Source organism: Balearica regulorum, chromosome 8 (genome assembly GCF_011004875.1).
Source record: "Balearica regulorum gibbericeps isolate bBalReg1 chromosome 8, bBalReg1.pri, whole genome shotgun sequence".
In the NCBI taxonomy this organism is placed as follows: domain Eukaryota; kingdom Metazoa; phylum Chordata; class Aves; order Gruiformes; family Gruidae; genus Balearica; species Balearica regulorum.
In genome coordinates this window covers 25,077,596-25,105,382 of record NC_046191.1, presented here as the reverse complement: position 1 = coordinate 25,105,382, position 27,787 = coordinate 25,077,596, and the positions used below count along the sequence as shown (strand labels likewise).

At 37.1% G+C, this 27,787-nt stretch overlaps 1 protein-coding gene across 3 annotated transcripts in view; it reads left to right on the top strand.

Moving 5' to 3' along the window:
* Positions 1–27,787, top strand: part of NEK7 (NIMA related kinase 7) — a 72,217-nt gene that overhangs the window by 22,775 nt on the left and 21,655 nt on the right. For 2 of the 3 annotated variants that reach the window (XM_075760143.1, XM_075760144.1), the window contains 4 exons: positions 8,912–8,974; positions 9,473–9,583; positions 24,330–24,438; positions 26,743–26,850. In XM_075760143.1, coding sequence (XP_075616258.1) covers positions 8,912–8,974; positions 9,473–9,583; positions 24,330–24,438; positions 26,743–26,850 — 391 coding nt within the window. The remainder of the gene's footprint in view (positions 1–8,911; positions 8,975–9,472; positions 9,584–24,329; positions 24,439–26,742; positions 26,851–27,787) is intronic. The other variant, XM_075760145.1, reaches the window with a different exon arrangement.

The window sequence follows — 27,787 nt, the reverse complement described above, 5'->3', positions numbered from 1 at the left end:
ATGCTGAGGATGACAGCATGTGGTATGCAATATCCCTTTGGTCAGTTGGGACCAGCTGTCCTGGCTGGGTCCTCTCCCAACTTCTTGTGCACCCCCAGCCTGCTCACTGGTGTGGTGGGGTGAGAAGCAGAAAAGCCCTTGGCTCTGTGTAAGCACTGCTCAGCAGTAACAAAAACATCCCTGTGTTATCAACACTGTTTCCAGCATAAATCCAAACCATGACCCCATACTAGCTACTACGAAGAAAATTAACTCTACCCCAGCCAAAACCAGCACACCTTTATATATTGCAAAATGACGTGTCAGATTTTGTAGATTCTTTTCTAGTGTTTCTGTTTTTTCATATTTCTTTTTGCTGTGCTAATACATGCACTGTAATTTTTTCTGTCATATCTTGACTTGCTGTTCCATTTCTGTGATTTCTTGTGCTCTGCAGCACCAGGAGGCAGGGCTAGTCCTGGCAGTCATGAAAAAAAAAAAAAAAAAAAGAGACTTGGTTCCCCCTTCTGGGAAAACTGCCAGATATATACTACTTCAAAAGCTGAAATATATTCTAAGAACTTTGATCAACAGTCTTAAAACATTAGGCTAATTCTTCCTTCATTTTCAGTGCATAAGAAACCAAAAAGGTCAAATGTGACTTGAAATGCATGTCAATTAAGGTGGATGTGGAATGCCTGGGTACTTGAAGAAAGTAATAAAGTCCAGCCTTTCAGTGTTAACGATGAAATTTTTATAACTGTGCTTGCATTAAGAATACAGAGGCATTATGTGTACTCTTAACAGTATTTCAAAAGTCAGTATGTATAGGTGTATTCTCACATCAGATTTCCCAATTTGACAAAACGCTCTTTCAGCTCATGAAGAAATGATGCTGTCCATATATGGGTGATAGTTTCTATAGCAGAAAAACTTTCTTGTTTCATTTTTATTTAATCATTTAATAAATCTCTAAGAATATACTTAGTGGTTGGTAGGAAATGGGGTTAAAGAGTTGTGGGTCTCTCAAATGGCTTTATCCTGATAGCGTTCCGATTTGTCTTAAAATATGCAACATATGCTGTTGGTTTTTCCTTGCCCAGTGCATGTGTAAAATCACTTTCCATATGAAGGCTGGATGTATGTAGAGGACCATTATCTGAATGGAAAGTGAGAGTTGGTTAACCTGTAAGGGAAAACAATTCCTAAGCATATGATGAAATATTACGCAGAGTTCAAAAGGCTCGTGGCATCACTGAGTGTCTGGCACAGCTGTTTCAGCTTGCATAGTTGACATCTAAAGCTGTTCTGTTTGGACAGAAGGCTATCTTAATTGTTACTGTGCTTCTGTGACTTTCCCTAAGATTCCCTAGAAATATTTTTGTTAAATATAGTCACAATAGTTAATTTGACTACAAAATTGGGTTTTATAGATGTCATTTGAGAAGTGATTGCTTTTCAGAGGAACTCCTTGGGTCTGATCTATAATGGTGCTTCTTACTTCTAATTTCAGTCATGTTGTCTTTTATTCAAATTACTACCTTTTTTCTGATGCCTCATTAATGGAAGCTCAGCATGGACAAAACTGGAAGAATGCTTCTTTCTGTCATGAGGGAGGAGCTCTATTCTCTCTATTTTAGACCTGTGCATGGATATTACTTTCCATGTTTCACATTGAGACTGTGTCTCTAAGTGCTATACTTTGTGTTAAATAACGTAACTGAGATCTGGACTTTCTTCTACTTACCCATTTTCTGCCCGTTCTCATCTCACGTCAACTTCTACATGCCTTCCTCTCTGATCTTGCAAGCTGTGTCCATTCCACCTCTTCCCCGTTTTGATTTCCTGACTGGGTTGGATGTATAGCTGTTCTCTTTATGGCGTTCAGTCAGTGGTTCCCCAAGTTTGTGTCTACCTTCAAGGGCTGATGTGACTTGGAATTCTTCAGTTATCCTCTCTTTAAAGAGTTACTGGATGTCAGGCCATTATTTGTTCCAAAAGGATTGCCAGTTTTGAGTTCTTATGAAGCTTTCCAACAAGAGTGTTTATTTTCTGCTATTAAAATTTTATTTGGCTGAAATATGTACAATATTGATAAATGTTATATTAATGTGTACAAAATGTATGTTTGTGGAACTAAATGTGAGCAGAAGCAAGTGGCAGTAAGATGCTGTGGGAGGAAGGACAAGCAGATGGTGACAGAAACCACTCTTTCTGAATTTGTAGTTACTGCTGAGTCCAGATGACATGAAGTAGTAGTATTCTTGATTTGGTTTCCAGTAGGATATGTAGCAGGGTGAAAACTGTTTAATTTGCAGTTTCTTTCTAGTAATTCAACCAGCAGAATAAACAAAATAGTATGTTGGGTCTTTTGTTCTCATTGTACCCTTTGTGCTTCATCCTCCCATGTGTGGTTTGCCACCTTGTAATTAGGGAAGCAGTATTGATAATTAGGTTCTCTTTTTTCCATGGAACTCTGTTTCTAAGATGCTGTTGAAATATTACCTAAATAAAACCAGAATTAAAACCCAAATCTTCATTACTTCACTGTCATTAATGCCAAAACTACACTTTCAGTCAAAGCAACGTCAGGCAAGATGAACATAGCAGTATAAGTTTGAAGAGCTTCTGGATAAGTTTCTTAACATGTGTGAAGTCTGAGGTCCAAACTCTATTGAGAGATGATGCCTGAGGAAGAAGCAGTACATCTCCACTGCTGCCACCCTAGGTAACCCTTGGAACAGAACCATCCACTCCCTCCTGAGCTGTGAGGTGGCATGCTGAGCAATGAGCAGTCCTGTCGTCCTTTCCAGGGGGGAAATAAGCAACTGCTAGATACTGGAATAAATGCTCACAAAACAGCCTTAAAGGGCAAAAGAGTTGTACATATCTAAAGTCAGTGACTGTAAGTCTGTATGAGTTCACTTTGAGATTTTTTTTAAGTAAACGTTAGCTACTCAAAATGTAAAATATGATGTGAAACTGTGTACTTCTGCAAAATTCTAGATTCATTACATTTTTTGCTGTACATTGTTCCACCTTTCTTTCCTTTTCATTCCAAAATTGGAGACCCCTGTGTTAGTGATTCAGACAATGAATCCTTTTATCTAGCACTTAACATTCATTATTCATTGTGCATTGTCAGTGGATTGCTACTTCAGGCCTGAATTAGAGATAATTAATCTTAGGAAAGCACTTGTAATTTCACACTTTATGAAGCACTATTGTCTCAGCACAGCAGTGCTGTGGTGGCAAAACACTCTAATGCTCATTGTTGCTGTGCAGTATCATATCTCTTAATACGTATGTGCATTCAAGTCTTTAGTTTGCTTGCTTGTCTGAAGATTTATGTTACAGCAGTCATGTTTGTGTTTTGCCTTGGAAATACTTCTTGATATTTTTATTTTATACAGAATTTCAAACAGAATAAGTTAGATTGTCGTTTAAATGGTGGGGTTAGAAAGACCTTTATCCTTTTCAATACTGTAAAGGAAAACTTGGAAAAGTGATGGACATTAGGGCAAGAGGAATCAAGTAGATTTCCAGCTTGGCACATCACTTCAGATGATGAGTTAAATTGGTAGCTGGTAACTTATCAGATACAGTCTACACTTAGAAGCTAAGGCCTGATGTTTTCCATCTGATGGTTAAATGTTTCTAAACCTTCTTCCTATGCACATAGCCTTCTAGGAGCTCTCCTTGCACGTGTGAGCATGTGTGTAAGAACTTTAGTCAGGAAGTTGATTTTGTGTATTGCAACCTTTTTGTTTAGTTTACACATCAACAGTTCCTGCTCTGTATCTTACAATAGTTTAGACACTATTCTAAAAATATTGCTATCTCTTGACAGTACTTACAACTGAGATTTCTAGAATGCTGAAAGAGTAAAATTGTAATCTACGCTCACATGTACGTGTACTGGAGAAGTGATTCAATGCAGTGTTACCACAGATCACTTAGTTGCAGAGCACACAGAGGGGAATATTTTGGAATAAGTATCAATGTATGCTTGCCCTTCTACTCTTCCTTTGTGTGCTGTTGATTGCAGTAGGAGATGAAAAACTGAGACCTAAAAGTGGACATTTTGTTTCACTTAGTGTTCTTGCTAAGTGGGGAAAAAAATTGCTAAGGGCTTTTAAAATCCTCTTTTAAGTCTCTTCAGCTGTATTTGCCTGATTTTTTTTTTTAAGGAAATTGCTGACTAAGGTATGGCGCTTACCTCAATGAGATTTTTTGATTACATTCTTTATGAAAACTGGCACATCATAAAAACATTTAATATTTTTGCTTATTTTTAGGTTTTACACAGCAAACATAATTCCTTTGTAGAAATGTTAATCTGATCATAGTCCTTGAAAATAGAAATTGGGGAAAAATAATTAAGATTTTAAATGAGAGTGTATTACACTGTGCAATTTGTGCTGACTAGAGAGAAACACCTTCAACGTGAATTACCCTGTGATCCTGACCTCATAAGTGGAGTCAAGAATTAGAATGTATTGTTAGTCTAATTAATGCCCTAGCAGTTTAATAAAAATGCAGCAGTTTTTATTGTTAGCTAACACTTGTAGTCTAATTACTGCTAGTTCCCAATAATCGATGTACACAAGCTTCTTCACATCAACCCTGTTCAGGCTCACCCTTTCAGTTTCCCGAGCTCTGCTGGGACAGGGACGCTGGTGGTGGCTCGATGTGGGACATGCTGGGTGCTTTCAAGCAGTCAGTTGCTAATGCTTTGTGTTGGTCCGAAAGTTTACGGATGTTAATCACTCTGGTTTTGTTAGACCTTTCTTGTATTTGCTGTAATTTCCTTAAGACCATGCAGTTGCACAAAACTGAGCTGAATCTAAAAACAAGTTAGACACAAGTTGTCTGACTGTAATGACTTCATTACAGTTAAGTCTCTCAATTGCAAAGCATGAGCTGCTACAGCTAAATCCAAGCTCAAAAAATAAGTTCAGGCCAAGAGAAGTCCAGCCAAAATGTGGAAAGTCCTTAGGCTTCATGTTTCTGAAACCTGTGGCCTGCTAATAGCAGTGGCAATACTGTCTTTATAGGGCCACAAAGTTGTGTGTGTGTGTGTGCAAATCTGTGTGCAACGTGCATGCTAGAGAGGGGGGAGCATAAGCTGACCTTTCAGGTTAGCTTGCAGAGTAATAGTAGCTAAAGATGGAATTAGTCTGCTTGCAAAGCTATGAACTATTGCAGTTGTGATGTAAGTACTGACATCTCTTCATATTGGCCGGTCTGTAGTAAACCACAAGTGAAGGACGCTTCTCCTGCACAGTCATCTGGTCTGCAGCACCTCCTGCAAAACAAGCCTTCCGATTGTTGCCAGGTGCCATGTGTAATTTTGATGTGTGCTTGGAAGGATGTTCTTAAGCTCTTCAAGTCTTTCACTGCAGCTTCCTTTTTTCAGTGTAAGGCGTTCCTCAATGTTGAGTCATCTCCTGGTGATGAAGGTTTTCTCATTGTGTTTACAGTAGCCTCCTTGTGAGCTGACACAGCTTATTACACTAGGGTCCTATGATCCAAACTGCAGCAGTTTGGCAAAATGGAAAGGTAATCTCTCTGAAAAGAAAATCTCTCCAAGCTGTTTGAATCTGGTATGATAGAGGTTCTTCAGAGGCTGTGGATTGGGTGATTTTTTTTTTTATTGTTGTTTTGGTTTTGCGTTGTGGGTTTTTTTTCTCAGTCTTATTGTTGGAGAAGATTAATGTCTGTGAAACTGAAATTCTGGATTTCTGGGAAATACTATTTATAGTCTTTTGAGGTTAGATCTGGACCAAAGTCTAATGGAGAACCTCAAGAATGATATACAGTAAATCTTCAGATTGTCTTTGTGATTGTAAGGATGAAAAAAAGACTCAGTTTTTCTGTCTTGCTTTATTTTATTCGGATAATGTTTGACATATTCAGTTTAGTTGAAGCTGTAACAAATTTGCCACTCTGCTGCATGAAGTGTAGCAAAAGTATAGGGAGTTATGTTTATAAAACTTAAGTCTGCTCTTTCATGAGAGCAGCTGCTTGGTCTAGTCTACTCCAGGCTGTTTAATAACAAATTCCAAGTACTGGGAATACCAGCCAGAATACACAAACAAAATTTTATCTTTCTTTCCTGTGCCTTGATCCTAGGTCTTTCACAGTCCTGAGTCTAGGACTTTATTTTTGTTGTTTTGTTATTCCTCTATTAGAGGTACTCATTTACGTCACTATCAGAGGCATAGTTTATTAAAAAAAAAAAATTGCATGCAAAATTTGCTCATTTAGGTGTGTAGGGAAACACTCCTGCTATAGGTAAGTTAATAAGCCTCTTGGCATATTGCCATAGTCATTAATAGGTGCAAACTGCCTGATTTTTCACACAACGAAACTCTTATGGTTTTGAATCATGAAATTGTGCTTTGGGTAATTTCTCCAAATGTTACAATTGTACACAAGTACAAAGTCTAAAATTCTGTCTGCAGCTTTGATTAGGTTCTCCAGAGTTTAGAGTTCTCTGTGTCTAATCTCTGTATCATTTATAAGGAAAGTTCTTATCTCACTATTATCTAGAATTTAGCAAAAGTGTGAAGCTTCAAGATGTGCCCCTATACTGTTCCATTCCCCCTGCTCCCCGGTACATGCTTTCATTGATTTTTTTTTGGGGGGGGGGGAGTATAAAGTCTTCCATTTGCTGGTCTCTCAGGTTACAGGGAAAGACAATTAGGGCCTCATGCCTTCCCAGTACTTCCTCAGTTAATGTGCTACCTCTCATATTTAGAACTTTCCAAAGTGTTTCCTAGAAAAATCATTACAGTCTTTCATGACTGTACCAAATACTAGGGCTTTAGTCTGTTGTCAAAACAATTAAAGAGCAATGTTTTTTCATTCAGAGTTGAGATCTATGACAGATGCAAGCTGTTTCATCTCCTTCACTAAGTTCCCAACCTTAATTCATAAACTATCTTTTCTGTCTTTTCCATCAGTGTTATTTACCTTTTAATACTTGTAATTTCATATGTAGTACTAACTCTCTTCTATTACATCTGAAATTGCTTTATTTCTTAGTGTTAGCATTCCTTTCTTGTGACTTACCCTGCTGTGTTTCTGTTAAGTCCCCTGCAGTCTTCTCCTGGAATAATTGCTCAGTCTGTTTATTTCCTATCACCCTGGCATTAATATACAAGTAGTTGTGAGATGGTTTGTTCCCTTTCTTTCTTGGTAAGTAGTCTCGTTTTCTTCTTTCTTTCCTCCTCCCCTTTTGATGTTACTATCTACAAGCCTGGTATTTCAGTTCTTGATTTACAGTTGTCTTTTTGTCAAAAAAATGAATCTTGTATCCAGTCCAGGCTGTTTTTTCTTATGCCAGCTCCGAAGACAGAAGATTGAATGTCTGAAGGGAAGTAGTGGCTAGTCAAGAGCACGTGTGCTCTGTGAGGACTGTGCTCCATGAATGAAGTCTCTAGACTTCTTTCAGTTGGTTAAAGGAATCGCAAACTTACTGTGCTTAGTGGCATAGAAAATTAAGATGAGGTTCAGCAGGTTATATGTGGACTACCTGATTTGTTTGAACTTCTTTGGGGAGAGTGAAAGAAGGTGTGATTCACATGGACAGTTATGCAGTCAGTTTAAGAGATGACCTCTTTGCAGACATTCAGTGTTCAGTGCTGTTAATCCTTATTTTTGTTTCTGGGGTTGGTGGCAAGATATGAAATGGAAGTTGTCGACTGTTGAGCATTCGATCATTTTGAGCTGATGAACGATGTACTGGTGATCTTCACAGCACTAATCCATCTTTTCCTGGAGGCTATCTAGACAGAAATGATGTGCATTGAAAAGATCTAACTGGAGAAGGTAATAAATATTGTGGCAATTACTGAAACTCATAGTGCATCTCTATTGTTCTTCTGGATAGCTCCAAATGTAACAGGCAGACCACACAGAAGGTGATGAGTGGTTTGTTTTCGTTTTGGGTTTTTTTTGTTTGTTTGTTTTAGATTTTATTCAGAAAGTAGTGGCAAATGAGAGAGGAAGGCTTCCTTGAAATAACATTTTGATCGTTTCCAAGGGAAATAGTCGGTGGCATTGTATGGAGATGCACATCTGAGAAAGTGAAGTGAAAAGGGAACCCAAAAGTGGTAAAATAGGAGTGAAAATAGACATTAGATCAAATACAGAAATGTAGAATATGGACAAGGACTCTAATGGCAGAAAAAAACTACTCCAAACAAAAATTGAAATTAGTAGAGAGTAATGTGGTTAACTGGAGGAGGCAAAAATGAGATGCATTGCAAAGTAATTTGGAGCAGATGGGAGGTGGGAAAAAAATTAAGAGCAGAGATGTTTAACTGTAAAAGGCTGTAAAAGTCCAGGTGACAGATGAGGGCTTAGGAAGAAAGTGCTCAGGTAAACAAATTACAGAATCCAAATCACTTTGTTGCTTGCTGAAGAGAAGGAAATGGGAGAGAAAGAATTGGAGGTGACAATGAAGTTTTGATCCGGAGAGAGAAAGTGTATGCATTATTTAGAATAGAAAAGGAAGACTGTTGCAAGAGACGAGGAAAAGAGGTATGCTCAGTACTAGAAAGAATCAGTTTGTGATAATGGCATGGCAGGAATAGGAGAGGAAGCTGACATTTGGATTGGAACCAGCTTGAAGGAAACGTGCTGAATTACTGCTGTGTGTTTGAACAGATATGTGGAGGTGACAATTAAGTCATTGGAAAGCTTGTACTTAAGATGGACTTGTTTCTTACGAGGGGGCTAAAAGAATTGGTATAGCAGTGAATCAGTACATCAGAGCATTAGGTATATTTCTCACTGCAATGTTGTGTCTTTTATGAAATACATAACTCAAGTTACTTTATGCATGCTATGGAGTAATGATAATGATCACTCAATTTGCTATATTTTTATCACTTAATAAAAATGTCTTATCTCTTGTGCATAGATATTTGATTTAATGGATGCCAAAGCCCGTGCTGACTGCATCAAAGAAATAGATCTTCTTAAGGTAAAAGATTGTTTAAAAATGTGCAGCTGTTGTCAAAGTATATTAAGTTTTTCACAGATATACTTGAGGTGTCCACTGTTTTCTGTGTAGAGTTTTTAAGAGAAGATTGAGAAGTAAATCCTATAGAAAAATGGGTAACATTTCAAGTAGAAGCTTCTGCTAAAACCACAGTATTGTAAATAACTGTCCTGTGTACAGTAGAATACTGACATTAAAAATTGACTTTGCTGTTTTGTATAGCAGTTTAGCATGCTATTGCATAGATACATTGAAGCAAAATTCCTCTAAAATTGCAATGACAGTCATAATGTTGATCTTAAAATGCCATCATGGCCTTGCAAAATGTTTGTCTGTAAATGCTTCTCATAAGCATAGACTTTTTGTGCCATACTGAAATAGATTTTATGGGTTGTTTTGTTTGCCTAAAGGATGTTTTGTTTGTCAGTTTTACAAGATGTGCTCTAGACTAAAATGTACATTATTGTTCTGCTTTCTTAGCAACTGAATCATCCAAATGTAATTAAATATTATGCCTCATTCATTGAAGACAATGAGCTGAATATAGTGTTGGAATTAGCTGATGCCGGAGATCTCTCTAGAATGATAAAGGTAGGAATTAACTTTTTAGTAAAAAAATTAAAAGTTTGTAATGGTCAACTTTGGCTTTTCATTCTACATGCTCATCACGGTGTAATGCAGTGAAAATGTCAGCATCTGTGGAGAAGAGTGGAGTGTTTAATTGACTGTGATTGACTGTTCTTAATGTATGCTCAATGTTGATGCTCATTTAAGTATTATTAACACTGGCTCAGAATGTAAGTGCAGGTGGGGACATAACTAGACTGAAATTATATTAGTGATGGGAAGAAGAAGAAAAAAACTATAAAGAAAAGCACTGTCACCACCATTTAGAACAATACATTTTGACAACATTCCTGACTTTTGCACAGTTGTGTTCCAGTATTCTATTCTCTATAATGGTAGTGAAAGCAGAGGAGGGCTGGCATCATAACGCAGAAGTTGTTTCTTGCAGATTTGGAACTTCAACTGCTAACCACATTAGCAATCAAAGATTAAAATGAAAATAACTGCATCATTTTATAGGTCTAGTTAAATACTTGTTTACCTTGAGACTAACGAATATTCTGAAAATATATTTCGTATTTGGTTGAAATCACATGCAGTGAACTTGCTGAGATGTGGTTGTACCTTATGGGTTAATTGCTTGCTTTTGCAGTTTTTAAATGCTTGTTCTTTAGCTAATCAGAAAAATTTATCCAAGGCCTGTTGTATAAACTTTGTATTCTGAAACTTATATTAACTTTTAACTAGTTTTTTTATCCTTGCTTGTCATCTGGCCACTACTTCCCCTCTTTTCCTACCCTTTTTCCACTGGATCTTGATGTTAGTATGTCCCTTTGGTGTACCTTCTTGTGTGCACACGGTTATTGTTGTCACCACAGCGTAACTCTGGGAACAAATAGTGCCAGTCTATTAGTATTTGCTTAGCAGCAGCCAGGCACAGGAGAGACTTCTACTGTTTTGCTTGGGACCTACATGACTAGAGAATGTTAATTTCTTCATTAATGACTTTCAGACTGATTTTTTTTTTTGAGCTTTTGAAGAATATTCCCTTCTAGATTGATAATTGTAAGGTAGGACAGTTAAAATTTGGTTCTAAACAGGTTGACAGCATTCTGTTAATATTTATAGCCAAATCTGGTATTTTCTTCATCTCATGAATTATTAATTCTGTGGGCTTACATTTCATAAAACATAAAGAAAGGTTTGTCTTTTCTTTTGAATGTTCAGTTTTGACACAACAGTTATTAATATGAGTGCTCCGTGACAGATTGCCTTATGGCATGTCTGCTTTTATGACCCATTGAAGCTCTTTCCCCTGCTTTTTTTCCCCCTTTTTTTTTATTTTTTTGTTTTAAATCCAAGTGTGAATAATGACTTCTTCAGTGCAGTTGGCCTCATTACACCTTGTCCAAGTCAGTGGGTATTTCTTACAGACTTGATCGTGGAGGCACTTTGCGATTGTCCTCTTAACACAGGGATCATGTTTAATGTAGCAAACTTAGATTGCTGTTTGATGTTAATGACAGCCTATCAGGCTATTATTAAATATGTATGAGGTGTCACAATGCACTCCGTCTACTTGCTGCTGGTGGAGGAAATGATTTGGTAGACTACTTGGATGGTATGAGTTTAAATGTGGGATGCATCAGTTATACAGTGTCTTCTTAAGGAAGTATTTTAAAAATTGCCTGAAAAATAAATGGTGTGTAATGGTATGGAAACTTCTTAGCAGAATGGCTGCCTGTCACACTGCTAAGGTAAATAACTATGTTGTGTTATTAAAACAAACAAACCATGCTTTGGTTTCCAGTGTTCTTGCTAGAATGCTGTTCTGAGTTTGTTGGAAGATGTTGAGGCACTCCCAGAAGAGTGTGTGCGTACCAGGCTTGTTGTGTGATTTGTAGAAAAGATCAAGTATGTTTCTGAAATTGTAAGTGACCACAGCTTGAATGACACTGAAACCAATGTTAATGTGAGGGAAAACTACTTAACTAGTTTACTTGGGTATTTTTTATGACATTATTGGCACATCAGAGAATTCTTGCAAAGCTGCTGTGCCTCACAGTGCACCTTAATGAATTCTTTAGTTCTTCCCTTAATGAACCACATCCTGGCTGCCCAGCTTTTATACCATCCCTCTTGTTACCTGTGAATAATACTTTCTTTGTCCCCATTGAGTAGACAACTGAGGAAAATCACTTGGTGCATTCGTATGGATTCTAACAGAATTCATAGAATCTGCTGTGTGTCCAAGAAAAAAAAAAAAGTTGTGCATTGGCATTTACAAATAACATAATGAAATCAGAGGTATCACATGTGTTCTTTCTGTCTGTCTATGTTTATAGACAGATTTACATACTGTAAATCTGTGTACATACACAGATTTAATCCACTTTACCTTATATATTTTTTCACATATTTAATCCACTTTACCTTATATATTTTTTTTTTTAATTATCTATGTCACAGGGAGATGTTTCAGTACAGCCTCCGTTCTCAAAAGTAGGAGGATCCAGAATTGAGGATTTCTTATCTTACAGCTTTTAATGGCCTGGTAAAATTCTTGGATGTGGTGTGTCGGTAATGCTCAGAGGCAAATATTATCAGCGAGGGGGAAATACTTGCATTTGACTTATGGTTGTTTTTGCACCTCAGTACTGTGTAACCCCTGTGTAGAGATAGTGAAAGAAGGAAAAATTCTCGATTTTTCTGAATCTGTGAATTAGGCTGCTGGATACTATTACTTCAAGGATTTTATAAGTAAATAATTAGTAACTATTGTGCTAACTGTGAATGTGGTGATAGTACATGGCTACCAAGGTTAAGAGTAGTTCATGAGAACTACTGTTACCTTGTGATACCACCTCATTTGCAATACCAAAATATGTTGTAATGCAGGTTTGAGGCTTGATCCCTTTTCTTATTAGTTGTAGTTCTCCTCAGCTGCAGACAGTGACAAGGCTAAAATTGTTCTGTGGCCTTTCTTGGTTTGGGATTTTTTAAATTTTCTTTTAAAGCAACAATTGATATATTGGATAAAGAAGAATCTACTAATTGTATCAAGAAAATACATTCTAATGATTTTGTAAAAAGAACTAATTAGTAAGGTCTGTGCTGAAGATGTTGAAACAAGAGAATGTGAACTATCTTGCAGAACAATTAGCATATTATTTAAGATTAAATATGAAGGTATAGAAAGGCTTGTAAGAAGGGATGTTATCAAGACAATTTTTTTTTAAATCAGTGATAAACTTCTAGGTCTATTTAATTTCTGCAGATATTTTTAGTTTTTCTGGCAAATAATCATAGCACACCAAAAAAATGCAAACTTTAAACTGAATATGTCATACAGATCTTGAGAAAGTTGTTAATGTTTTGGGAGTGAGCATGAAAGCTTTCATCTAAACAGTTGAAAATGTGTTTGCAACTTTCTCAAGATAGATGGAAAATAACTTGAATTCTACGAAATGTCAGCTAGGCACTTCAGCTACTCTTCAGAGAACACTTCTTGTATGTATTTTTTTAACTTTAAATCAGAAAAAACTAAAACTATAAGTAGCTAGGGAAAATAAGACAAATACTTTAAAACTTCTCATCAGTGCAAAGTTTATATTGATAGCTCAGGTTTCTGTAGTTGGAAACAGTGAATTCTTTGTCCTTAAACATACCTGTTTTTTAAAGGACAGTCAAAATAGTCACTTCTTTCCAAGCTTCTGATGCATATCTAAATTACACCTTGCAGTAGCTGGAGCTCTGTTTAGACTTGTTTGAAATCTCATTGATTATCATTCTGATGTTTCACCAGTGGTAGATATTTTGGACTTCACTGTGTGAAATTGCATCATGCAATTTCTCCTCTCCACATGGTCTAGGATGCAGACCCTCCCTCTTCTCCCCATGCCAAAATACATTAACAAGGAGTTTTTTTGGAACTTCTTGCAGTACTCCAGGGTTGACTGACTTGCCTGGGCTGCATTACAGGACAGCTTGGCTGTTTTAAGGGCTTAGAGTGGAAGCAATTTTAGCTTTAGTTGTTGGCAGCTTTGCCAGCTGAGAGTGTCGCTTCTGCCTGTGCGAAGCAACCACAACTCCGTTGCAGAAGCCACGTGACTGCAGCCTGAGTGTGTTATAGTGTGAGATGGATACAGGGTGAAATAACAGCCTTTGGGCATTTATAGAGATGTAATGACAGCGGGTGTGGAAGGAGCACAGGGGTGCGGGGTAGTTATCACAATCTGCCTATCTTACATGTTCAGTGGTGGTGGTGAGGCTGGACAGCACTGAATGGAGGGTGATTCATATCATCCTGAGCTTCAGTGGTAATCAGATGCAGGTCAGAAAGTTCTGCGTGAATTGCTTTTTTTGGACTTAGCAGTGCTGCTTGCCCCACTGATCTTGCAGCATGGCAGAGAGTTGAGGAGGGTGCATGTACTGCTACAGAAACTAATTACTACTTCTGTCTGTGAACTAGCTGCCCTGGATTACTGTATGGCCAGTAGCCCATGATTAACCATTCTCACAGCAGTGAAGCTGGTTATGTTGCTGAGAATGGAAGCTTGTCATTTCCCTCCTCTCCACTGCCAGCTGTTTTCTGGTGGATTGCTGTCCTGAGAAAGTACTAGAAATGGCGATGGTTTTTCAGACAGTGGGGCTGCCTGCTGAATGTTGCTAGCATGTGTTAGCCATAGTTTGACTTTGTTTAATTGCAAGGGTGATAATTTTCTTTTGCTGTGATAATTGGAAGATTTTTGGGAGTATGAAGTTAGGGAAGCACCTGTGTAAGGAAGAAGTGCAGTGTCAGAATTTAGCAGGTCAGGTGTTTACCTCTTCCCAGGGCATCACCCAGTGTTTTGGGAAACCCTCAGCTGTTAACTGACTATATTGTTTGACTATCTCTTTGTCGTACAAAATACTGACTTACAAGTTTAGCAGTTGTAGGAGATAGTTGGCATTCACGCCTGGAAGGTCGTGGGACAATGACTATGTCTCCAATGTTGTTTGAATGGCAGCATTGAAGAACCTGTGTTCTGCTGTGCACACGTCTGTGGCAGAACGGGAACTCTGTTTGCTGTTAGGGTTGCCAAAGACTTAGCTGTGTGAGAATGTGTTTTCAATTTGTCAAAATATAACAATTCCATACTAAAATGTTGTGTGCCAGCTGCCTGCGTGAGGGTGTATGTTTCCAAAAATGTTGTATGATTTAGTAGATGGCTCAGGAAAAAGATATTATTCTGCTGAGTTGTATGTTTGTTTTTTTAATCTATTTATTTATTTTAAAATCTAGCAACCGTTGTATCTGAAATATTGTAAGCTTCTTGTGCCTTGAAACAGACTTAAGACTTGGAAAGGGGATTTTTCTTACAATAATGGCTGTGAAAACTCACCTAAACTTAAATTCTTTTATTACAGGAGTTCATATATGCGTAACAAATTGCTGGAGCACAGCAGCCAAAGTGCAAAATTTCTGTGCATGTAGAGCCGTGTGAACCTCTTGCATCTCTTAGTGCTGACAGCATTGCGTACTACCTGGCTGACTATGAATGCTTCAACCTATAGTATGGGTGACTGAAATGGCTTTCCCAGAAGTAGCTTTTTCCAGATGCTTTGGATGGGCTGTAGGTTTCTTCTCTCTGAGAAGGTATTTATTCTTTCTAACAACACAGGGAAGGGAGTAATCTGAGATGAATGTGGAGAAGACAAAAGACTAGGCAGACAGAAGAGTAGGCTGGGACAAGCGACTGAGTGATCCTTAAGGGGGGGGAGAGAGGATCTGACTGGGAATAGGGAAGACAATTGGACTGGGATGAGCTGGTGAGTAGTTTTTGAGAGAAGGCAGACTGGGAAGTTATGACACAAGGCAGTAGAGACTGAGGAGTGTAAGAGAATAATAAGAGTATTGGGGGAAGATTGGGAGACTCTAAAATGGGATTCTCACTTAAATTACTGGGCGTGAGCACAGTGAGATGAGAGAAGAGCTAGTGTGTTGCCAGAGAACAGGATAGACTGGGCAAGGATCCTAGAGACAAATGAACTGGCTGCCAATGGGGGGAGAACCTGAAAGGGCTAACTCAGATTGGCTGGGAACAGGATGTGATTGTGTAAATGGAGAAAATGGGATGAAGTGATAGAAGTAGGGAAGGGCCGGATCTGGACTTGGGGCAGAGAAAGAGACAGGTTGTGTAGGAATACAGATCAAATGCAGGGGACCACAAAGAAGAGCCTATCCTGTAGTGTACTACCACATAGTGTGGGATGGGTCTCAAGGTTCAGGAGTGTGCTGCTGCTGCTGCCGGCAAATGTAAATGAAGTCCACTGGCAGTAGCTGTCTGTTACCTGCTGAAGGATGATACTCTGTTGTACAAGTTACTTGGCCAGCTGCAATACCACGTGTGGCCGTAAAAGTGCCAACTCTGGTAAGCTGTGCATAGCAGCATAATAGAGAGCCTGCATTTCTGTAGTTATTTTCATGCTTTTTTGAATCTAGGGAATTGCTTATAACCTAAGGCAGCAACACTGAATCTGCAAAATCAAGCATTCAAAGGCTAGAAAAATCCTACAATTGAGTATCTTACACTCCGGCAAATTACAGGTTTACTTCTTCTTTGAAGAACCATCGCTCTATTCAGTGTTAAATAGCAGCTACTTTGGGTAGGAATCATGGTGGTGCGGTACACCGACTGCCATTTGTTGCATCTGTGCTGCCTTTGCTGCAGTGGTTGTTTTCAAGGCAGGAAATTCAAGAAAAACAAATGTTTCATGGTTAATACAATTGAATGCTTTTCAAAAGACCATCTTTTCTTACTGTCCCTGGTACTGTTCCTAAGGGATACCGCATAAACCACTTCACTGTTTTTTGGTGGGAATCATCATTGCTTATTCTGTATTTCTGATAACCAGGGTAAAACTTTGGGGTTTGATTTGTAGAAGTATTGAGCATTCATAGCTTTATCTATTCTGAGTGGAAACTGTGCTTTGAAGATGAACTGTTTCATAAAGCTAAGTATGTTGAAAAGGAGGTGCTTAAATTGGTGCTAGAATTAATTAACACTTTTGATCTTAATTCTTTGCCCCCATTCTAATCTGTAAAATGGGGATATTGCTACCTCAGCATTTCTAAGGCCATTTGTGGAGAATAAACTTCACAAAGTTTATTTTATTAATTTGATATTCCAGTGATGCATACCAGGAAGCTGTACACCTCCCTGAAACTTGTAATTAATAATAGGTTTTGAACAGTGTACAATAAATAAAGCCCAGAGACATTTTCAGACTGCTCATCAGCTGAGTGTCATGAATGAATGAGAAAAGGCTCTTTTGACATAAAGAAAGAAAACAGAACTGAAAACTGTGCACGTACACACACTCTCTCAAGGGGGAGAAATTATGGTGGCCTTGATTCTGAGATTTTTCTTGTACATACATTTACATCCAAATATTTGACATCATGACTGTGGAACAAGTATTTTTAAAATAGTATTTTGTGCATGCTTGTGTATTTTCATTATACTGATTTTATCATGGTCTATAAATGCAAATGTTAAAATGCAGAATCTGGGTCTTTTGGTTTTCAGCAGAATGTCTCTTGTGCTTCTCCCACCCCCCCATGACTGCTAGATTTAATTTGAAGAACAAAAAAACCCACTACCCTACCCCCCTGCCAATCCTCCTGACTCACTCTTTTTGTTTAGCATATGGTTATGTTTTATAATATAGAACAGTTTGGCGCCTTGCTGAAGCTATGTAATTGATAAACATTAAAAGCCTCAAAATATTTTTTCTCTTTTTTTCACATTCCATATCACCTTTACTCTTAGGGGTTTTTTGTGTGTTTGTTTTTTAAAAGACTTTAAAAAGTGTAGCTTGAAGAAACATGTAATATGTTAAGATACTGTAATACAGTATGTGCTAATTACAGATCATTAATTTTTTCTAAAGGAGAAATCTGGGGCTTTGAACTAATCAGGCCAATTTTTGCCACTAACCTTTTTTTTAAAGCTACTAAAAATCTTTATCTTAAACTGCACCCCCCACCCCCACTCCCCCCCATAAAAAACAGGGCATCCTTATTCAACTTTGTGTATATATATGCTAGCTATGTAGCAGGTAAAAAAGGGGAGCTGGGTGTTCTCAGGGGAAACAGCCACTCTGTGGATGGAGCTGTGAAGTCCTAAATGGAAAAGCAAAGGCACAGAGCCCTGCCAAGGTAGGAGAGCCAGTTCTGGTAAGATTTTCCTCACCATATGTGTGTGTTACTTGGGTGCCTGACAGGTGCTTGACTGTCACCTTTGCTCTCAACTACAGGTAACCAGGATGAGAGCAATGGTAGCAGGTTATCATGTGCAAGTTGTGTATCCATGCTGGCGGAAGGAAAGCTGCAGTTTATAACCAGTGGGGTAATTGGGCTGGGTAAATGCCAGGCAGCCTTGTTAGTTTTCCTGTGAATCGGCCATTGTCTGTGTCTGCCACTGGAACAATAAGAATAAGCGGGCAGATTTTCTGCTAAAATAATTAGACTATCAACCCTGTTTTGTCTTGTGGATGGTCCCCTTCACAGGCATCACACCTGAAGCTATCCTGTAAGATGACTGGCTGGACTTGCCAGGAGAGTAACTGTGTCAGTGCGCTATGAAAAGTTAACTTGCTGTTAAACTTCATTTAACCCTTACATAAGCTGTTCAAATAGCTCTAACTGGGGCAGAAATGCCTGCGGTATTTCATCTCCACCTTTGCCCACTGGTCCTAGAATTGTCTGGCTGCATGAACCTCTAAAGAGCAGGAAGAAGTGAAAGATTTTATTAAATGATAGTTCTGGGTGCTTTTCTTGTTTGAAATGTCTTGCAAACAATGCTTGGAGATTATTTTTAGTTTTTCACATGGTTGTTTTTGAAAAATATGCAGTGTCAGTGTTTGTGCTATATAAATAACTTGCTGAGAATGAAGAGAGAAGATTTTGAATTTATCTGCCTTATATGTAATAAAAAGAAAAAAAAATTAAGATGGTAGCCTCGGTATTTACTGTGTCATGCTATTGCTTTTTATTAGGAAGTAGAGTTAATGATTCAAGCACGAGTTTCACCTCTTCATGCTGTACCAGTTTTCCCAAGGGGATTTATTGGAGGGATGCATGTAAACAAATACTGTAGAATTTAAATATGTGGCTGTGTGTTTTAAGAAGCCCTGCTCAGCGGTAACAGCAGAGACAATGAAAATGATGCAGTATTGGTGATCTTTATCTCTGAACACTGTATGTTCTTGCTTTTTTTGCATGAGCAAAAATGTTAGGTGGAACAGAGTGACTGTAGGTGGACTACTCAAGAAGGAAAAATGAAATTAACCCTGGCAAAGGTGGTTGGATAGAAATATATATGTATATAAAGTGACTTTGTTCAGAGCTTTTTAAGGGATCTGAGTTTAATCAGGAATCTTATTAATAGTCATTAATTGATTACTAGTTTGAAAGAATATATACTAAAAATGGAAAATACGACAATATTGACTTGCATTTTTCTTACAAGGTTTTCTGTTTCTTGTAAGTAGATGTCTTTATTTTGATTGTATGTGAAAGAAGACTGTGCTTGAGAAGATGTTTCTTCTCAATTCTGTGGTGTGCTTGTGGCAGGGTTTTGATTTCTTTTGGGAAAGACCATAGTTTGTTTCTACTAATTTAGTCTTCTGATGCTGGTAGGTACTTCTATTAGTACGATTATTTTGTCTTTATTTTTCGTACTGTGCTTTAGTATTTTGTTGCTATTGATTAAATAAAGTTACTTGTATACTAAGATCACTAATAGAAGATGATTGATTTTTTTTTTTTAAAATGCATTTTTTGGTGGATTCTGGGAGGGGAAAAAATAAATGTATGGCATCTTCAGTAACTGTAGATGTAAACAACTGTAAAGAAAAGTTGTAAATAACTAGGTGAATATTTTATTTGTTATTATTAGTCACTTTATTGGCCAGGTACTTATTTTCTGTGTTCAGTTGTTAGATGCCAAATAGTTTGGGGTTTTTTTGTATTCGTTATATTTTTACAACTAAGAGACAGCTGCTACTTTGAAATGTAGGCAGATTCGATGAATGAATCAGGATGTGGTGGAAAGTTCAACTTTTGTCCTGCACAGAAAGTAAGGAAAAGTGGCAGAAAACTTTAACACGGTTGAAAGATGGGCAGCTGAATTCATGAATGAACAGAGCCAGACAGAACTCCTGGGACACTGCTTTCCTAGTAGAATTATATAGCCTTTTAAATAGAAAGAAAGCCTTATGTAGAAACTTCCTTTCTGTACACATGGGTCTCTGATCTTTACTCTGAACTGTAGAGGTGCTGAGGTCCATCTTCACTGGTCTGTCTTTTTGACCCTGCATGCCCTTGCTAGTTCTGGGTTGTTTCTGTTGTATTTAGAGTGAGAATTCTTACTCATGCTTCTGTAATTTGCTATTACAGCTGCCTGACCTCCTCTTTCCTCACTCTGTTCTTTCTGCTAGTCCATATTAAAAAAGACTCCCAAAGAAACACAGACAGAAGTGACCAAGAACTTCATTACATGCTACTCAGAAGTTCCTTGTAATAATCCTTTCTGCATCACTTTCCTCTTGAAGTTCAGATTTCTTCCCACAAGTATCCAGTTGTTGAATCACTGCATTCTGATAAGTCTATGCAATAAAATGTAAAAAAACCTCTTTGTATTTTTGTAAGCCAGAAGTGAAGTCGTGAGAACAGACAGATGCAATCAAGATCCTCATCAAAACATGAAAGAAAGGAAAAGGAATCTATTTAAAGCAAGGAAATGATTCTCATTCTCATCTTACTTTCCCCCAAAATCCTCTCTTTCAGAAGGCAACTCTAGCCTAGAGCATGCGCAGTGAAAAATTCAGGTATATGTTCTTGTGGGCTCATTCAACAGTTTCAGACTTTTTTTTTTTTAAATAATGACTGTGCAAAATTATCTCTGCAAGAGATGTTCATAAACCTCTTGCTTTCTATAGACCAATTTGCTGCTTAAATGCTCTTTTTTTAATTAATCTTTATTCCTGTTTTTTTTTTCCTGGTTCAGTGAGGTCTAAACCAGGCTAAATCACACTTTAAAATTCTCTGAGACACTAACATTAGAACTGAATGCTAATTTTTTTCCAAGCATGGTTATGGAGACGTAGGCAATCATATCTGAAATCTCCAATTCCATTGAAATCATCTATGCTTACTGTTCTTTACTCATCTGCAGGAAATCCTTAGTTTTCTTATAAAAGCCAAACATAGTCCTGCAAATTTCCTTTAAGAGTATTCTCTGAACTGTGCTTGCTAAGCCTACATAAGACCATTTGCTAATTGCTGTCACTTTTGCTTTCGGAATTTGACCTTTAAAGCATCATCTTTAAAAACTCAGTATAATGTAATTCCATGCTTTTATATTGACTTTAAACTTTTTTTTTCCTATCTATCTCAATTTTTTTTTATGCCTTCAAGAAACTGAGTGGCATACGCTGTTTAGGTGCAGGGCAGCTATATTTAACTTTACTAGGATGGAAACATTTGGAGAATATTTAATTTTTCTTTTAGTAATTCCTTAGAGAAAACCAAGAGAATTCCATTATCCCGTAGCAAAACTGCTCAGTCATCCTGTAAAACAGGGCCGCAAAGACAAACTGGTGATACATAACTTGCCTACCGTAAAGCTCTTTAAGGTATTTGAATAACAAATTTATAACCGCAAAAATTTCCAGTTTCAGTAAATGACTGAATTGCAGTTTTATCTGTACTGACACTGTGAAACCTCTTCAAAGTAGGTTTTTGTGATTCCATTCTCAAAGACAGAGATGGAAATTTCATGGGATATGGCTTTTGAAACAAATAATTCTTGCTGGGAGACAGCTGCCTGAGCATGCCTGCTATTCTCTGTTTACATGATAAAACACTAGCTTGCAACACTGCCCCAATTTTTAATGCACATGTACAAGTGGTTCCCTTTTTGCCCAGTTTCAACTATGTTGAGACTGATCTTTCACCTCCAATAGGATTATGGTTTTTGTGTCACACCCTAGAAGGTCAGTCGTCTGAGGGCTATCAGGCCTGTCCTTTGAGCCTCAGACAGGAGGAAGAAGCAGCAGAATAGTAAAATGTCGAAGATGAGAGTACTTTAGAAAACTGTATGTCAGGCTATATTGCTTTGAGGTCAAATTTTGGCAGCTAATAGCAACTTGTATACAATGGGAGATAACTGTATTAATTTAACTTGATTATGTGGACCATTGGATGCTTGAGACATGGCAGCACTAGACAGTGAATTAGTTTCAGTATTAACTGTTTGTGGTGCTACTATGGTCTGCTACAATAGAGGTTAAAAATGATTGGCATCGTGTCTTCTGCATTTTGGCTTCCTTGTCAGAAGGGGGGCAAACCCCACAACCATTAAAACTGCATTTTGCATTGTAGACTATTCTGAAATGGAGGAGAGAGAAAAGGATCCTGCTTTGAATACAGTTAATATGTGCTATATGAATTTAATTATGCTGTTCGGCATAAAATAGGTTTGACCATGTTTTCCATCAACTTATGTTTCTTGTTAGAAGGTAAGGTTCTAAACAGGAATGGGATTCCTTTTCCTTATTGACTTTTCTCAGAATTAACACTGCCTGCCGGACTGTTCCCTAGAAACATAGAACTTGTTTCAATAGCTAGTTGTGCAAAATCAACCTTTTTTGGTAGTGGAGGCTTTTCATCACTATTTTGGATATTGGTGGACAACAGCCCAAGAAAACATTGACAATATGTATTTTGGTGGAAGAAGGTAGTGTAATTAATGACTACAGAAAATAAGGTTAAAGATACCGGATTATTTTTAAACCTATGCAAGCGAAAATGATGCTTATTTCTTTGTTTAGTTTAAACATTGTTAGCAAATCTAGCCACTCTCTTTTGCATCCTCTTTAGATGTATAAATCCTACAGGGTTAATAACATTACTGGTGCCTTCAGGAAGAGAAGTTATTTATCATGCACAATTATTAATGCCTTCAGTAGAATGAGACTATGTCTTAAAAACTGTTGCTATATTGCATGCTTGCACTGTAAAAACTGAAGCCGATTTTGTAGTGTCTACAGTGTTATAGCTGGCAAATGAATAAAAAGTTAAAAGAATACTTGTACATAAATACTTTGAAAGTACACTGATATACTTTAAGTACATCGGAATGGAAATCTGTAATAGAAAATCTTCCCATTTCAGACACTTTGTGAATGGTATTTCATCACTAGTGCTTAGATTTGAGTTAAAATTGTAATTTACAATGTTTAAATAAAGTACCTAGTTATAATTATGATAATTTCAGAATGCATTTTAAATCAAGGAACTAGGCTTTCATGTGCACATACTTACATGTATTGTGTATTTGTTTTTAAATGAAAAGAAACCTGGTCTCCATCTTCCTGTTGACATCAAACAATCCTCTGATATGCAAATCCAGCTATGGGGAGAACAGATACACAGCGTTTGTTTGGATTCAGTCCAAGATTGAGAGAAAATTATATTTAAAGAAGTAATTTATATGCTTTGCCTTATTTAAATGAAAATGCGTTTTGAAAAAATCCCTATAACTAAAAACATTTTGGTGAAATGTTATGATGCTTTGTATGAATGATGCATTTTGCTATAGCTAGTTTAAAAACATCTTTCCCATACTCCTGCATGTCTCTAATGTGTAGATGCAGCTGTCACTTTCTCAGTGGCACACTTTAACATAGTATATGAAAATATTTTTATTTTTCTGGAGTAATAAATGTTTGTTATATGAGCTTTCTTAGGGTGTGCATGAGTGTGAAGTGTGTGTGTACACATGCTATTAAAATACATCTAAGTACTTTCCATCTAAAATTTTGCTAGTATTAATATTGTTCATGCATTTTCTTTGTGTGTTTAAAATCTGTCAAAATACAAATTCTTTAAAAAGAGACACTAAACGAGCAAAAACTTTTCAATCTTAGCTGCAAAATTTTATAATGATCCAGCTTGCACGTTTTAGCTTTGGCTGAATTCCAGGTTTTCAGTATGTATTTCTGGAGGACTGTGTTATTGTAGTCCCTGAATATAATACTTGGAGATGTGTGTAGCAGGGCATAATTATGTTTCACGTAAGCTTTAGCAGGCCATTGAACTGTTACCAGTGATTGGTAATGGTTGTTTATATATAGGATGGTAAAAACGGGAGTTAGACCACTATAAAATTGTCAGAAATCACAGTTCCTTTAGTCTCCTTTTATGTATTGTAGAAGTTTCTAAGACTAATCTGATGGCCTCTTCTTACATAATCTTAGTTTGTGATTCTGTCACTACTATTTTTTTTCTTCTATTTAGAAAATGAGGATGTAGAAATCAGTGTTGGTGTAAGGAAGCACTTAGTTTGGGAAGTTCTGTGGCACATATCTTTATCTGACCTCTATTTGTTCCGAGGCCACTTATTCTGTGCTAGAGTATTCTGACCACATTAATCCTGCACTAAGAACTGCTAAATACCATGTAAATCCTTCTTTGGGATAGCAGTTTTATTTCACTTATGTCATTTGTAGCTCTGTGTGTTGACTGATGTAAACACATACATTGATGATACCTGTATTAATATTTAAGGGAAAAGCTTTCTATGCCAAGAAATTTTATTAAACCTTTATCATTAGGTTGTAAGCCTCTTGTATTGGTTTTTAAATAAAGGATTTCTTTTTCAGTCATTTAATGCAAGTTTTACATTTTAATGTTCAGTGTCCATCCTTCTTTTTCTTTAAGCATTTTAAGAAACAGAAGAGGTTGATTCCTGAAAGAACAGTTTGGAAGTATTTTGTTCAGCTTTGCAGTGCCTTGGAACATATGCATTCTCGTCGTGTTATGCATCGAGGTAATACAGGATTGAAGATGATTTGGTTTTACTAAACCTTTTACTATGTGAGAATTAAGCTGGTTCAATGCAAATGACACCAAGTAATGTCATAATGGAATCAATTTTTTATGTTTCTGTAATGTTTTATAAGTAATGGAAAAGTGTGACAGAAGTTTGTGGTTGTATGTTTGTTGTGGTAGGCATTTGTTTGCAGCAATGGCTTGTGATACTGAATTTCCGAAATAAGTGCTAGTTCTGTAAGTGATGGAGACCCTGCCACTGCTACTCCTCTGCTTGCTCAATTCATTTTGCTGGCTCTTGTTTTCTGTCCTGTTCTTATTCTTCTGTATTTGCCCGTTGTCTCTCCCAAGTATTCTTACCTGCATTCTTGCACAGCTATCCCTCCATTCTTTGCACCTCTTGCACCTTTTTTTCTTACAAAAGTATTTGCCTCCTGCCAAGCCTTCTGGTGATGTATAGGCCCTTCTCCTACTCCCTTATCTACTGGATTATGTGCAGCCATGAGCATTTTCTCCCCTTCACTGCTCCTTTCCACTATTTCCAATCTCTGTGTCAAGTACTGTGTCCCAACAGCCCTTGTAGTTGGCAGCTATCCCTGTCAGGTACTAAATCTCTTTTACCCATTTTAAACCTCTGTACTGCTGTCTCCTCTGTATGTTGTCTTCATTTTACCTTGTAACTCTGAGTCAAAGAAAACAGATCGTTGTATTGCTGCTTCTCAGATGTACATTTTTTTTTTGCCTTGGAAATCCCTCTGGCTATGAGTTGCAAGTTGTATATGGGCTCTCTCTCTGGGTTCAGGTGTAATTACATGTCTTAGGTTGGTGGCTTCCTTCTGCTGGGATGCAAATAGTTGCCTGAAAGCAGAAGTCCCTCGACCTCTGCTGAGCTCTGTCATTTGCAGCTAGAGATGTTGCACCCTTCAAAAGTCAACTCGGATGCCCCTGCAAATTGCTTTCCCTTGTGATTCTCTTTTTCTTTTCCTTTATGCATTTGTACAGATACCTGCAAGTGCAAAGTATACAAAGAGAAGGACGTAAAATTACAGATTCTTTCCAAAGGGTATAGATATCTTCCTTTAATGCTTTTATGACTAAACAAGTTTATTTCAGTATATTTTAGCTCAAAACCAAAATGAGTTTAAGTTTGTTAAACTGAAATACTACCCTCAAAGCTTCTGGCAAACCTATGGCAAATCAAACGATTCCATGGTTACACACCAAAACCAATGACAAGTAAAGCTATTTTTAAGTTGAGCTGATATCTGTGTTGGATTGTTACACAAAGGGTGATCCAAACTCCTGAAAACTAGGTGAGATAGCATAACATAATTGTCTGTTGTCTTCTCTAAAGCTTGTAAGGTTTTGTAACTTCTTATTGGAAACTTGAAAGTGCTGGTGTTTGAAGGGTAATAACCATTCCTTTGACTGTACCTGTATCTTATGCAAACTGTAATCCCCTCTTATTAAAGTTAAGTGATTTTCTTTAAGTTTAGAGCCACAGTGCATTGCTCTTGAGCAGAGTGAGAGCTAAGCATGCTTGCCAAACAAATACCAGGTCAGTTTATTTAGAAGACTAACAGGATAGATACCTTGTTAAAAAAGTAAAATAAAAATCTTTGCTATTGTCTCTAAAGGATTGAATTAAAACTTAAACTGAATATTACATGTGAAAAATAATTGTCTGGGGTATACATAATTATTTTTCTTTGTTTCTACTTGATTAGCCCAATTCCATTGATGAGTTCAAATAACCATTCTCCTGAGTAAAACTTACTACTTTTTTTTAATGCCTGCTATTAAAGAGAATCAGATACCTATTTCAAATAATAATATCATGCCACTGTAGGTAATCTAATCAGCAAGTGATGGAAAAATCTGTTTTACAGTTCTTGAAAACATTTTTTTGTCTGATACTTGAGACATAGTGAGAGGTTTTCTAGTTCTAACGAAAGTCCTTATATATAGCTTGTATAAAGTAGTAACGAACTCCCTGCATATGCTTCTTTGGGGGTGTGTGTGTAGGGGGTTTGTTTTGGTTTTTGTTGTTGTTTGTTGCTTTTTTAAAATACTTTCCATGGTTCTTTAATTTTTTGCTTGAGTGATGTTTGTACTATTAAAATAGTTAATTTGAAATTCTGAATCCCAGACTTACTCTTTTGGAACAGCACAGTCAAATTTTATTAATATTAGCTGTAAACAAAAGCCTCTTTCAATCTATTATTAATAGAGAAGTAGCTTTTCTTGGAACCTCATTGTGACTGTTAGATTTCTTTCTTTTTTCTCTCTTTTTTTTCCCCAGATATAAAGCCAGCTAATGTGTTCATTACAGCTACAGGGGTAGTAAAGCTTGGAGACCTTGGACTTGGTCGATTTTTCAGCTCCAAAACCACAGCTGCACATTCTTTAGGTAAGCTTTCTCTGAGGGAAAGGTGTTGGGGAGATGGTTTTTTTTACACGGTGGAAAAACTGTACCCACTTAGGAGGAGGAAGAAAAGGGTTAGGTCCAGCTAAAGCTTTTCTTAAATAATAATAGTAAAAAATAGTAAAAAATTAAATGGTCAGCACCATGGACAAAACCAGAAAAGCCGTAACACTGAGGTGTCACTTTCAGCAGTATAGCTCGTGGGTTTTGTTATTGTGTGTGTGGGCGTGTCCCTTTGTTTGAATCATTTAATGTACATTCCTGGCTTAAAACAGGTCTTCATGACAGTTGCGTTTTCTAGAAATGCTAGGAAAAAAGATGATCAGTAATATGGATGCTTTTTAAAAAAAAAAAAAATCATATGAACTTTAATCAGTGTTGGAAAGAATCTGGTAATTCTGTGTGCCTGTATGGGTAGCATTGATGACGTGCTGGTTACGTGCTTTGAAAGGGCTAACAGAGGAGCTTCCCTGTTTTAAAGTGGGGTTTCTCAGTATAAGCTAAGTAAGTCAAGGACTGATCAGAATTAGGCTTTATTGAACCATAAAGACTTAAAAACAAAACAAACCCCCACCCACCCAAAACAAACAACAAAAATCCCAGAAAACTTATTTTTATAAGAACAGAAAAAAAACCTTTCTGAAATGCCCAATTTATTCTTCTGCTCGCACATAAAAAACAACATTGTATTATCTTTTTTCAAACAAAATTTTCATGTAACTTGCACCTTTTGAGTAGCATGTGGAGACTATGATGGTTAAGAAGTCTTTAAAGAAGAAAAAGTAAAAATTTGGCAAATAAGTTTAAATTTAGGGAATGGACAAATGTCAGAATCTAAGAGGATGTCTCTAAAAGAGAAAAGCCTTGTAAATAGACCATCTGCTTTAAAGAGAAATGTAAGAATTGGTGTTTATAGTACGAT